Genomic DNA, 14,540 nt, shown 5'->3' on the forward strand with positions numbered 1-14,540 from the left:
GAGTGTATATCTTAAACCTTCAATTTCTAGTTGAAGTCTTATGAAATTGAAATGAAGATGGTAAAACTTAAGCAATTTTTTTAAATCAGTAGACATTAAAATTCTTTGTTCTTTCACAGCTTGCCCAGAGACAAATTCAGAAAATTCTTACTTGAGAAAAAAAAAAAATACTTCAGCAGAAGATGGAAAAAAAATAGCTTCAGCCAAGATGAAAGTAAAACCTCAAAAATTATTCATCACAGGCTGTTTGACCATATAAGTCACAAGGGTATAGTAGTATTCAAACTAGATTAAGTTATGGAACATGCTTTGTAGACATAAAGTGATTATTAATTTATTTTGTAAATACAACGTATTTTTATGAAACCATGTTAATAAAGTTGGGTGTTTAATAGGCAACTCACATTTTACATGTTTGAAACCTAACTCCTATTCCTTCTTCCATCCTCAGCCCATCCCTCTCTATCGTAGTATTTGGCAATACCCTTTAATCAGTGCTCCAGTTCCAAATCTGAGTCACATTTAATTCTTTTTTCCCCTACTCACCACAACCACTCATCAACACTTATTGGCTCAAGGTTAAAATTTTGAACACTTCTTGCCACTCCCATAACTACCATTGTAGTCCAAGTCTCCATAATCTCTAACCTTACCAACTATAACATTCAAACCAGCCTCACTGTGTCTAGTTTTATCGATTATAGTCTAAATTTCCCCACAGACCACTAGTATGATTATTTTTTAAGGTTGAATCCTATCATATTACCCCCCTACTCAAAATTCTCCAATGGCATTCCCTCCATTGGAAGTTGGATTTTATATTCATTTCCTGCATAATGAATCTGAAGTACATCCCCCATGCACTTCTTCAATCTCATATACTAACACACTTCCCCTACCTCACTCTGTTCCAAACAGAGTGGTCTTGTTGCTGTTCTTTGAACACATCAAATAACACTGCCCTTCAAAGCCTTTTTCCCTTATAGCACCCTTTGCCTATAATATTCTTCATTCAAATATTTGAATGGCAACTTCCTTTCTTCATTCTGACCTCTGCCCTAATTTCCCTTTCTCAGAGGACTTCCCTGAGCACTTTACCTAAAATAGAACTGACATCAGTCTTTATTCCCCTACACTATGCCATTTTTCCTCGTAGCACTTGTCACTACATGATCTATTCTGGAGGGAGAGAAAATAAAAATGCAAGCTTCATGAGCATAGGGACTTGGAAATTTTGTTCCCCACTGAATCCCCAGCACCTAAAAAGCTTGGCACATGCTCAATATATGTTTCCTTAATTAAAAAAAATAATTTTAGCCCTAGCCAGTTTGGTTCAGTGGATAGTGCACGGCCTTCAGACCAAAGGATCCTGGGTTTGATTCTGGTCAAGGGCACGAACCTTGGTTGCAGGTTCCTCCCCAGGCCCGGCCCTGGTTGGGGCACATGCAGGAGGCAATCACATGAATGCTTCTCTCTGTCTTTCCCTCTCTCTTCCACTCTCCCTAAAAATCATTGGAAAAATATACTCAGGTGAGGATTAACACACACAAAAAACATATTTTATTTCACACTTTTATTTAAATAAAAATATTTTATTTCACACTTTTGGAGTATGAAAGAATCAAGCATTATATTTAATATAGATATCTCTTCTGACAAAACATAAAGATTTTAATATATTCTTTTTTTGCTTCAATCATATTTGCCTTTCCTGTCAAGAGATAAAGTTTATAACTAATTCAAATTATCTTTCTATTACCCAAATAAAGCCCTTTTAAAAGAATTTATGACTATATCTATATCTACACTAATAAAAGAGAAAAATGGTAATTGGCATACGACGCTACCCTTTTCATTGGCTAATCAGGGCTATATGCAAATTAACTGCCAACTAAGATTGGCAGTTAACTGCCAACAAAGATTGGCAGTTAACTGCCAACAAGATGGCGGCTAATTTGCATATGTAGGCACAATGCAGGGAGGCAAAAGGGAAAGCAGGAAGAAGCCCCCTGCCACTGACAGTGATTGGAAACCCAGGGGGGAGCTAAGAGCTGGGGGGCAGGGCAAAGGCGGCCCCAGCCCCCAGGCCCCAGCCATGATCGGAGAATCAGGCGCCTTTGCCGCCCTGGCCAGTGATAGCAGGAAGTAGGGGTGGAGCCAGCGATGGGAGCTGGGCACGGTCGAAGCTGGCAGTCCCGGGAGCTAGGGGTCCCTTGCCTGGGCCTAAAGCGGAGCCCACGATCGCGGGGCCGCTGCAGCTGCGGGTCCCCGCTGCCCGTGCCGGACGCCTCAGCCAGAGGCGTCCTGCAGGGGCAGGGGCAGAGCCCGTGTGATCGCGGCGCCCCCCGCTGCCACTGCAGGTCCCCGCTGCCTGGACCGGATGCCTAGGCCAGAGGCGTTAGGCCTGGGCAGGGGCGGAGCCTGCAACCGCGGGGAGCTGGGGGTCCCCTGCCCAGGCCTGACACCTCTGCCGGAGGCCTCAGGCCTGGTCAAGGGGCCGATCCGATGATTGGTGATCGGAGGGTGATGAGGGTCAACTCTTCTGGCCGAGGCATCAGGCCTGGGTGGGGGGCGGAGCAGGGGATTGGGGGGATATGATGGTCCCCTTGCCCAGGCCTGAAGCCTGGGTCAGAGGCGTCAGGCTTGGGCGGGGGGTGGACCAAGTGATCAGAGGGAGATGGGGGTCCCCTGCCCAGGCATGATTCCTGGGCCAGAGGCCTCAGGCCTGGGCGGGGGTCAGAGTCAGTGATCGGGGGGAGATGGGGGTCCCCTGTCCAAGCCTGACACCTCTGGCAGAGGCGTCAGGCCTGGGCAAGGGGCCGATCAGGCGATCGGAGGGTGATGGGGGTCTACGCCTCTGGCCGAGGCATCAGGCCTGGGCAAGGGGCAGAGCCAGCAATCGGAGGGGTCTGGGGGTCCCCTGCCCAGGCCTGACGCCTGGGCCAGAGGCATCAGGCCTGGGCTGGAGGCAGAACCAGTGATGGGGGGAAATGAGGGTCCCCTGCCCAGGCCTGATGCCTCTGTCAGAGGCGTCAGGCCTGGGCAAGGGGCCGATCCTGCGATTGGAGGGTGATGGGGGTCAACGCCTGAGGGCTCCCAGTATGTGAGAGGGGGCAGGTTGGGCTGAGGGACACTCCCCCCCCCACACACACACACACCCAGTGCACGAATTTCGTGCACGGGGCCCCTAGTATATATATAATAGCCTAAGCAACCATTATGATGGAACTACCAGAACAGTGATTCCCAAAGTGGGCGCTACCGCCCCCTGGTGGGTGCTGCAGCGATCCAGGGGGGCGGTGATGGCCACAGGTGCATTTGTTTTAACTTTTTTTGTATTACCTTTCTATTCTGAGTTCAATAAATAGTTTCATAATTTCAAACTTCAATGTTTCTAATTTACACCATTCTTTACTATATTTTACGAAAAAGGTAGAAACATTAATACATATATCTTTCTGTTTAATTGCTATTAAAAATTTTTTAAAATTAATTTCCATGGGGCGCTGAGTAATATTTTTTCTGGAAAGGGGGCGGTAGGCCAAATAAGTTTGGGAACCACTGTACCAGAACGACTGGTTGTTATGTTGCGCACTGACCACCAGGGGGCAGGCAATCAATGCAGGAGCTGCACCCTGGTGGTCAGTGCGCTCCCACAGAAGCTGGGCTCATGGCTGGTGAGCGCAAGAGCAGTGGCAGGAGCCTCTCCAGCCTCCATAGCAAGCTAAGGAACAGCAAGCGGAGCAGTAAGGAGCGAGCAGGCGGACATCTCCCGAAGGGTCCTGGACTGTGAGAGGGTATAGGCCGGGCTGAGGGATGCCCCCCGCCCCCCAACAGTGCACAAATTTCATGCACCAGGCATCTAGTAACTAAATAAAATGTGGAAAACTTGCTTAATATTTTGAAGAAAGAAATAACTTAGGGCCAAAAAATTAGTTCCTGTGATTTATTTGTAAAAAGCTGGCAATATTATGTTCAGAATTTACCTATTTTTTTGGCTATTGTAAAACAACATATAAATGAAGAACCTTTATATGAGCAAAATATTTGTAGGCAACCAATTCATGCTTCTTAATGCTAATACTACATACAACAAAGCAGTAAGGTGTCTAGGAGTTATGAGATACTAAACTTAATAATTAGCAAATGCTAGATTTTCAAGAAGGCTAAAAATGCATGCCTAAATACTCCAAACAGCAACCACAACCTTCTCCCTTTTATTTTCACTGTGCACTGCCCTACTTTGGCGCTCTCTCTCTCTCTCTCTCTCTCTCTCTTTCTCTCTCTCCCCCTCTCTCCTTCTCTCATTGCTCTAATTGGCACTAGAGAAACATACTTGTGATAATAACAATGGGAATAGAATCAAGGTCAATGCCTATGGCTAGACCAGTTAAAAACTTGCCAAGATAGTTAATCGTCCAAGTGTATACATTTAGCCTTTCTCTGCCAGAATTATGTATTATATCATCTTGGCATTGTCCTTAAAGGGGCTTATGTGTTTCATGTTCCAAGTCAAAACTGGATTTGGCCCTGGCCAGTGTGGCTCCTTTGGTTGAGTGTGGTCCCATGCTCCAAAAGGTCGCCAGTTCTACTCCCAGTCAGGCAACAGATTGATGTTTCTCACATTGACTTCTCTCTCTTTCTTTCCTCTCTCTCTAAAATCAATAAAAATATATATTTTTTTAAAAACTGGATTTGTTGTGGCACTTTAAAATCTGTTACCAGAGCACATTTCGAGTCAATGCACCCAACTTTGCAAAAAAACTTTTTAAATAGTTTCAACTGGAAAAGGTTATTATTTGAACTCTAAACATGAACAAATTGATTCACAAAGGCAGACATGTTTGCATGATGGATGAGTGATCTTTATTGGTTTGTACATTCTGCTTCCAATCTGGGAATTTTTCCACCAAAATAAAACCTGGCTGAAATACGGTCCGAATTTATATGGACGTTTATAATGGGCTCCAACAAAAAATTTCAGCCTTTTTTCAAATTTTCACTTGTAGAGCCATTACACTGATGATTCGAAAACCCATTCAATTTTCCATACCTTCTGGAACAATTTCAATATGATCTCTTTTGGCATATCTTCCCAGGAGATGACGAGGCTAACTTTGGATTTCTTTCCAGGCTACAGATGCTCTGATGGTCTATTTCCAGAATCTGACTGCAAGGCACGCACCATTAGGAGCCTTTGAAATGTCAGCCTTTTAGGTAGGGAAATGGCCAGGAAAACGGCTGCAGATCCCGGCAGGAGTGGGTGAGAGAATGCCGAGAAAGGAAATTTCCATTTCAGAAGCTTTTTAAATGAGATGGTGTTGGGGATAATAATACCCCAGAAAAACAACTCAAACCCCACAACAGGATTCAGGTAGTTCAACACCAATTACCCCCGAGGAAATCATTCCCGAATCCCCACGGCAGGGGATTTTGCATCTCCTGTCTCTGATGACTCAATACCCCCACGAAAACATCTTCATAAAAAAAGATGATAGAGCCCTGGCCGGTTTTGCTCAGTGGATAGAGTGTTGGCCTGCGAACTGAAGGGTCCCAGGTTCAATTCCGGTCAAGGACACATGCCCGGGTTGTGGGCTCCATCCCCAGTGGGGGACTTGCAGGAGGCAGCCGATCCATGATTCTCTCTCATCGTGGATGTTTCTATCTCTCTCTCCCTCTTCCTTCCTCTCTGAAGTCAATAAAAATATTAAAAAAAAAAAAAGATGATAAAACCGAGTCAGATTCTGACGCAGAATTGAATTCACTTCAGCAAAGACGCGGGTCCCAGGAGACGCCAGGGTTCCCAACGGTCGCCAGCCCGGCAATTGGAGCAGGCGGGGCCGCCAGAGCCTCCTATTGGTTGCCTCGGGCGTCGGCCCCGCCCATCCGCACCCCGCCCCGCCCCGCCCAGCCCCGCCCTGGTTTCTGTCGCCAAGGACGCCGCGTCGGTTGGTTGCCAAGATGGCGGCGGCGGCGGTGGGGTCGCTGTCACCACCTCTCCCGTTGCCAGAAAAGTTGCCCACCGCAGCTGCCGTCGCCACCACAGCCACCAGCGCCGCTGAGCGCGAACCAGCGCCGCCACGGGCCACCCTTCCTCGCCCGTGACTCGGGACCCGAGAGGCCGAGTGTAGGGAGGGGCCGAGGAGGAGGAGGAGCAGAGGCCGGAGCGGCCATGAGGGCGGCGCTAGGGGCGAGCCCGCAGGCGGCGCGGAGGTGAAGGATGCTGACCCGGAGGCCGGGAGCCCGGAGCGCGGTCGCGAGACCGGGCGCCGAACCCTCGGACGCCCGCGACGGAGGCCCCCTCGACCCTCCGGTGGGCGGCGGGCGGCGCGGACCCGGCGCTCACCTGTATCCTTCCTTCCCAGCGGCGGCCGCGGGGGCGGCGTGTTGGCCGCGTGTCCATCTTTTTCCCGTTAGATTCCCTCTCCCGGGGGCGCTGGGGGATGGAAGCCAGCAGTCACCCCGGGCGGACCTTCGCTGTAGCTCCGTCGCTGCTCCCCCTGAGACCTGAGATGACACCGTTTTACCCTTGACCGCCTCCCCCGCCGCCGCCTTGTGCTCCCGCCCCCATTCTTCACCTTGGGTGTAAAATTGTTGCGAGTTTTAAAATGCAGGCTCCGCGTGTGCCGCGGAGATTGTGTTCTTGCCTTCCAGGATTAGGGCCCTTTACTGGTGGTATTCTCCTCCTGATCCATCATGCTGCTCGGAGAGAAGACGTCCACACATAAGTAAAAACGTTTTGCTATGTTGCATGTTTGAACAGTCCACCTAACGCGCCGCGAAGTCATTTACCAGAGCTGCGCAGGGGGGAGTTTTGTTGTTTTGTTTTGTTTTGTTTTGTTTTGTTTTGTTTTGTTTTCCATCCCCTGCCCCGGCCGTTGTCGGAGCGACAGCGCAGCGAGCGGGCGAAGCCCAGGGCCGGTGCTTCCTGCCGGCTCCGCTCCGACCTCCCCGGGGAGGGGGCCGAGCCCGCCCGGAGGTGGCTGTGGCTTGCACTGTGGGAAAGTCGAAAGAGTGCGAGTTTTATTTTCAGAGAGTGTACGTCGTGTTTATTCCTTTGGAGGATATTGTGAGAATTCGCATTTCACCGTTGTGCTCTCAAAGGACTTGGCCGGCAGGGATGGTGTTGAGGCAGCAGCATCTTCATTTTTGTCGGAAAGTGGAGTGTCCCCTCGTTTCTAGTTAACCCCGTGTTTACCCACGTTGTCTGCCACTACTTCTGGGATGCTGCGCCTTTGCCAGCAAGTCGGCGCGTTTAACCTCCTAGGGCCTGCGCTCGGCAGACCCTGTTCTGGGTCCTGGGGATCTTTGTGAAAACGCCTCTCCTCTGATGGTGCTTTCCTCCAGCTTCTGCCCTTCCGTCTTTTCCTTCTGTGGCTAAGTTCCGGAAATGGTAGCCGGCCGTAGCACCTTCTGGTTCCGCTTACCTATTCACTATTCACCCTACTCACTTTGGCCTTGTCTTTGCTACTCCCCCAGATCGGTCCCGGCAAAGATGTGTTCTGGAATAAGCAGTATTGCTTTCAGCAGGGATTTGATTCTGATTGTGTTTTCTTGAACACTAAACTCCTATTACACTGACCCTGATTTATCTCTAAATCTAGGGAAGCATTGTAAATGGCTCATTGACAGAGTGTGTATTTCTATCATTTTCATTAATGAAATGGTGGTAGACTGAATTCTTTTAATTTTATGTAGCATGAATGTTGATACATATATCATAGAAATTCAGCAATACCTCAAATGAACAAAACCAAAAAGACCTAATTCCAGAATTGTAATGATGACTTTCTTAAAGACATATATTACTAAAAATATACTTCAACACTAAATGTATTTATAACATATGGTTAAAATTTCTAAAGCTGTAAATGATCATTTTAATAGATGCCCAGGGGGCTTTGACAAAACCCAGTAATGTTTGCTAGTATGTATATATACACACATACATATATAAACACATGCCTACATATATATTTTGCTGGTATATATAAAATACATAGTGTGTATATATATTTAAATTGGAATAAAGGAATTCTTTTTAAATATCATAAAGACTGACACTAAATCAAGAATATGTTACTAATTAAAGAAACACTTAAGCATCCTTTATAAATATTAATTTGTATTTCCTTAGTGTCTGTAATGCTCACATTTATTTGAATGAATGACAGAAAAAAACTGAAAGACCTGTCATCTTAAAAAAATTAACTATGTGTGGGGGGGAGGTTGGGGGTTAATGGGGGGGATGAGGACACATTTTTAATACCTTAACTAATAATAATTTTAAAAAAGAGGAAAAAAATTAACTAACTTGGTAAAATTTCCACAGGTGATTTTCAAATATGAAGTCAGTACTGAGCGACATCCAGCTTTCTATTTGTCAAAATTTCTTTACTCTAAATGCATTTTCCTAATTATAATTAGCTGAAGTGAATTCTCTCATGTCCCCTTCACACTGAGCTTCTTCTTTTCTCATAAGTATCTGCACTGCTTTTCCCTTCCATTTTTATCCTAGACCCATTTTGTCTCTCTTTCTTCTCTACCCAATTTATACCCTATTCTTGATTACCTGCACATATTCTCTCACTAACATCCTTGGTTCTTTGCACCCTGAAAGGATGAGTTAGTCAAGCATGTGCTAAGAGATAATGGCATGCTATATCATGGCATGTTCTGTTCATAAGTATCCATGTGTGGCTGGACATAGGATTCATGCAGGGAACTATTGAGGAGTAATGTTGGAATGTTAGAAAGTTTTATATTCCAAGAAATTTGGAATTTGTCATAAAGATGATAGGAACTTTGGAGAGCAACAAAGAATGAAAAAACTAATCAGATTTGCAATTAGCTAGCTTTATAGTGTTTCAAAGGGAAGTTAACAAGTTTATTTTTTTGATATATTTTTATTGATATCAGAGAGAAACAGGAGGGAGAGAGGGATAGAAACATCAGTGATTAGAATCATCAATTGGCTGCCTCCTGCACACCCACTACTAGGGATTGAGCCCAAAACCCAGGCATGTGCCCTGACCAGCAATCGCACCATGACCACCTGGTTCATACGTCAACACTCAACCACTGAGCCACACAGGCCGGCAGGATGACAAGTTTAGAGGTAAAGAGATGAGTTAGAAGATTACTGAGTGAGTCCAGGCAAGAGATTCAGAATGCCTGAGCCAAGGCTATGGAAGGGGTTACAGAGAAAAAGTTTTAATCAGGAAACCTCTAATACATTTGGCAGTAATATAGCTTGTATGATACATAGTTGTTTTTATGGTAACATATTTAAAATACCATAAATGAGCTCTAATTGGAGAAAGACTAAATTGGGAGAGATGAGGATGAGGTGGAGTAGATTAGACTATGTTTTTAAATTCTTATGTGTTACTTAATTCTATTATTATTGGTTGGTTGGTTTTTTAATGATAAGTACATAAAAATTATTTTCCTTTGAACAGGTATTTAACAGTGATTCTTATGAAAATATTTTACCTATATATTACAGCTTATAAGAAAAACAAAAGTTTAACTAACCATCTAATATTTTCTAAACTTGAAGAGCATACTTTGAAAAAATGCAAAGGCAGCAGCATTCTTTATAATTTAGCAGGCAAAATTGTGTACATAATACACTTTTTATATCCTAATATATAAAAACCCTGGGTCCGTCACATCCACAATGATCAGGAGGCTCAACCAACTGGAAGTCAGTCCTACAGGCACGGTAGGGCTGCAGGCACGATAACCCAGCATTGACTGCTGAGGGGGCTGCGAATCAGGGCCAGAGAGAGGCCTGAAGAGAGAAGCAGGGTCTGATCCATAGCCTCTGTGGCAGCTGTTGATCAGCACTTGCCTCTCTCTTTATCTTTGGGCCTGGTCAGCACCTGTGCCTCCATTTCTATCCAGGCTTCCAGAGGGCTGCTGATCAGCCCTGCCTCTCTGATCAGGCCCTGTTGATAGGCCCAGAGACGCTGACTGGCATAGAAGCCAATCAGAACAAAATCTGGGTCAACTGTGAGGAGCCAGTGGCTGCCTAGGAGGCGGAGCTTTTGACTCTGACTGGCATAGAAACCAACTAATCAGAACCAAATTGGCCGGCAGAGGAGGGCAATTGGGGGTGATATCGGGCCTGCAGGGGAGGGCAGTTAGGGTTGATCAGGCCAGCAGGGAAGGGCAGTTGGGAGCGAGATCAGGCCAGCAGAGGAGGGCAGTTGGGGGGGACCAGGCTGGCAGGGGAGGGCAGTTTGGGGGATGAGGCCTGCAGGGGAGGGCAGTTATGAGCAATCAGGCCAGCAGAGAACGGCAGTTAGGGGCAATCAGGCCAGCAGGGGAGAGCAGTTGGGGGTGAGATCAGACTGGCAGGGGAGCAGTTAGGTGTTAATCAGGCCAGCAGGGGAGAGGTTAGGGGGTGATCAGGCTGGCAGGCAGAAGTGGTTAGGGGCAATCAGGCAGGCAGGCGAGTGGTTAGGAGCAAGCAGTCCCAGATTGTGAGAGGGATATCCGACTGCCGGTTTAGGCCCACAGGGATCGGGCCTAAACCGGCAGTCGGACATCCCCCGAGGGGTCCTAGATTGGAGAGGGTGCAGGCTGGGCTGAGGGACACCTCCTCCAGAGCACAAATTTCATGCACCAGGCCTCTAGTGCAGTGATGGCGAACCTATGACACACGTGTCAGAGGTGACACGCGAACTCATTTTTTTGGTTGATTTTTCTTTGTTAAATGGCATTTAAATATATAAAATAAATGTCAAAAATATAAATCTTTGTTTTACTATTTTTGAAAATATCAAAAATTTCTGTATGTGACACAGCACCAGAGTTAAGTTAGGGTTTTTCAGAATGCTGACACACCGAGCTCAAAAGGTTCACCATCTTCACCATCACTGCTCTAGTGTATATATAAAAAATATTTATACATGTATATAAGGAGAGAGTCCTTTGATTAAATTTAAGAATATATATAATTGTCAGAACCTTAGAAACATTACATTTGTGATTTTCTTTAAGTTCTTATGATGAGATCTCAAACTTATTCAACAGAGAACAGAATTGGCTTGCTTCACTCAAGCCAAAGCAACTTCTCCCACTGTTGCTCTTGTGTGCCCTGAAAGGAGCTAGCACTTTCCTCCACTATCTTGTTGTGACTTTCAGTAGCTAGCTGTCTTGTTGAAGTCCGACTCCTAATAAAATTCTATATTAGAAAAGAACAAGATAAGTCTTTAGGTGTTTCTGAGCTAGCAAAGAACAAGATGTCCTTCTCTTGGTTTCATTTTTATAAATCCTTCAAGAGAAACTTCAAGTAAAAGTGTGTGTGTGTGTGTGTGTGTTTGTAGGTAGGTATATGTTTGTGTTGAGGTGGTGCAAAATTTTATAATGAAGAAAAAATAAATTATTGTCAATGGTATAAAGATGGTTAAATAGCAATATCATTGAAAATTAATAAGCTCCCATTAGCAAAGTTTCAAACACCCAAAGGTTCAAATACATGATTGTTTTGAATTATATAATAGTTTTTATAATATTAATACTGAAAGGATCCTGAAATCTACTGAAAAGTATAATTGATATACTATCTATTAGTAAAATATAACCTTCATTTTCCTACATATATGCCTAAGATAGTAATTTGTTCATCATCACTCAAACATCTGTGTAATAAATGAAATGATATGCAGTCTCCTTATCTGAGCTCATGATGTCTAAAAGCGATCCCCCACCCCTCTCCCTCAGGGAAAGTGAGATCTAGCTTCAATTCTAATACCAAGTCAGAATTTTTTTTTTACATAAAAAAGTTGCTGGCCATATACTGACACTAATGTGTACACATACTAATTGTTCCACAAAAAATCATGATGTCATTAGTATGAGGCTGTAATTGTATTTATCATATAGCATTGACACTCATCCACTAAAAACATAAACCAGATCTCCTTAACTTTATTTATCATTAGCGATATGAAAACCCATCTAGAGAAAAATTTAGAAGAAGAGCGTCAAATATTACTGCAGCAACAAAAAATATTTCGAAATCGAGCACGTAAATATTTCGTGGAGTCAAACCGGAGAAAAAAGTAAGTAATTGTATTTTATTCAGAGTGTAGAAATTCAGTCTTTATAAAATAATAGTTCTTCTACTTTGTAGCATTTTATGAGCCTAAGTCATGACAACGCTTTATCTGTAAAACAGTGATTCCCAAAGTGGGCGCTACCGCCCCCTGGTGGGCGCTGCAGCGATCCAGGGGGACGGTGATGGCCACAGGTGAATTTGTTTTAACTTTTTTTGTATTACCTTTCTATTCTGAGTTCAATAAATAGTTTCATAATTTCAAACTTCAATGTTTCTAATTTACACCTTTCTTTCCTATATTTTACGGAAAAGGTAGAAACATTAACACATATATCTTTCTGTTTAATTGCTATTAAAATTTTAAAAAAATTAATTTCCGGGGGCGCTGAGTAATATTTTTTCTGGAAAGGGGGCGGTAGGCCAAATAAGTTTGGGAACCACTGCTGTAAAACATTAATCAAGATTTAGGTGGCTTTGTACATTTCATAATTGTTTTTCTGCCTAAAGCACAAACATGGTGATGTAATTTCTAGATTACTGACTCTGACCATAATCATCTTTTCTTGTCATAAAACTTCTGATTACAGTGTCATATGCACTTCTTAAAATGACTGTAAAATGTATTCTTTATTTTTATATAATTTCATGATAAATTAAAGATTACCGATTAATATTTAGTCTCTAATAGAATATAATTTTTTTTTAATTTATTATTCACTTCTATATACTTTTTCTGTAAGAGCTATTCTCAGGAATATGATAATGGTGGAAATGTGATAAAAGAATTTTATAAATGACTGCCATAAAAGAGTTTTCTAGTATAAGCTGGAAAGTAAAGTAAAACCATCCAATCAATGCTTAACATTTTTCAAAATTTGTTTGAATTATTGGATTTTCTTAACATACAGTAAGTAAGCCATTTTGTATTATTGTTTTTGCTACCTTCTCTATATTCCTACAATATGCAAATGGCAGAAAAGCATTGGAGTTTATTAACTACATCATTAAGTATAGTTTCAAGTCCCATTTCAGAAATACAAAATTGTTTGCTTATAATTTGTTTTTCTGGCATATGTGTCTTTGTATATTAACTCTTTCATTGCCTGGTGTACTTAAAATTATTTAATAAAACTTGTTTTTATTTTGTATTTGTGTGCTTCTGTTTTTCTCCTGTCTTTTAGCTCCTGAAACTTACAAAAGGTGCATGATAAATGTTGAATAAAGATGAATAAAAGTGTCATGGGCTTTGGAGTCAGAGATCTAGGTTAAAGTCCTAGCTTCATGAGTTAGAGGAAGTTATTTAATCTCTTTAAGTCTCAGTTTCTCATTTACTATTTGAATTAATACCATCTATTTCAAGGGATTGTTATGTAGAACAAAAAAGGTAATATTATAGAGGAATCGTTGAGAACACATATACTAGTAAAAGTAATTATCATGGTGTCTGTCACAGAGTGCTTCTTTCCTATTAAGCTTATTTATTTTGTTGATAAATAAGTTAACATTTGTCCGTTGTGTCTTCTAATAGTTGACTTGCTCTGTGAAATAGCAGGCTTTATGTGTGGATTTGATTTTTTTCATTTTAAATATGTTTGTATTGATTTCAGAGAGAGGGAGGGAGAGGAAGAGATAAAAACATCAATGAGGGGAGAGGATCATCGATTGGCTGCTTCTGCACACCCCCTCCTGGGGATTGAGGCCGCAGCCGGGCATATGCCCTGACCAGCAATCGAACTGTGACTCCCTGGTCCATAGGTTGACACTCAACCATTGAGCAACAGCAGCCAGGCAGGATTTGATCTTTAAACTTCCTACCTGTCTTCTCTCATCAAACATTTATATAAATTTTGATGTGGGAAATAATTGATTTAAAATTCTAAAGGCAGAACATTTTGCAGTACAATTTCATTATTTGCTATTTTTCTGTTATACTACAATGCTATGTAAAGACATAAAAATTTATTTTTTAGCCCAGCCAGTGTGGCGCAGTGGTTGAGTGTGGACCTATGAACCAGGAGGTCACGGTGTGATTCCCAGTCACAGCACATGCTTGGGTTTTGGGCTTGATCCCCAGTAGGGGGACATGTAGGAGGCAGCCAATCAATGATTCTCTCTCATTATTGATGTTTCTCACTCTCCTTTCATCTCTGGGATCAATAAAAATATTTTTTTTTAATTTTTCTTTTTTAAACATTAGTCATTTGTCTCTGTATTTCACCTTTTATAAAGGAGGTCAAATTATGTATACACTAATGAATTTTAAAATATGTATCATTATGGTCTTTTTGGCCTTCCTATTATCTATCCATTTATGCTTTACATCATCTAAATTCATACTTCCACTCACATTATGGTCACCAGTTTGTTGTGGTGGGGGGGGGGGGTGTTAAAGTATTTTTTTCTAGAGACAGTCTACTTTCATTATTTGTCAGTTATACTTTGACATTGTCAGTGCTATCCCTAGTAGTAT

At 43.0% G+C, this 14,540-nt stretch overlaps 1 protein-coding gene across 2 annotated transcripts in view; it reads left to right on the forward strand.

Moving 5' to 3' along the window:
* The first annotated feature begins 5,955 nt into the window (after positions 1–5,955).
* Positions 5,956–14,540, forward strand: part of CEP126 (centrosomal protein 126) — a 65,686-nt gene continuing 57,101 nt past the window's right edge. For both annotated transcript variants that reach the window (XM_081098529.1, XM_081098530.1), the window contains exons 1-2: positions 5,956–6,348; positions 11,955–12,074. In XM_081098529.1, the coding sequence (XP_080954655.1) occupies positions 6,221–6,348; positions 11,955–12,074 (248 nt within the window). In that variant the 5' untranslated portion in view covers positions 5,956–6,220. The remainder of the gene's footprint in view (positions 6,349–11,954; positions 12,075–14,540) is intronic.

This window comes from Myotis nattereri (assembly GCF_964212035.1).
Source record: "Myotis nattereri genome assembly, chromosome: 9".
In the NCBI taxonomy this organism is placed as follows: Eukaryota; Metazoa; Chordata; class Mammalia; order Chiroptera; family Vespertilionidae; genus Myotis; species Myotis nattereri.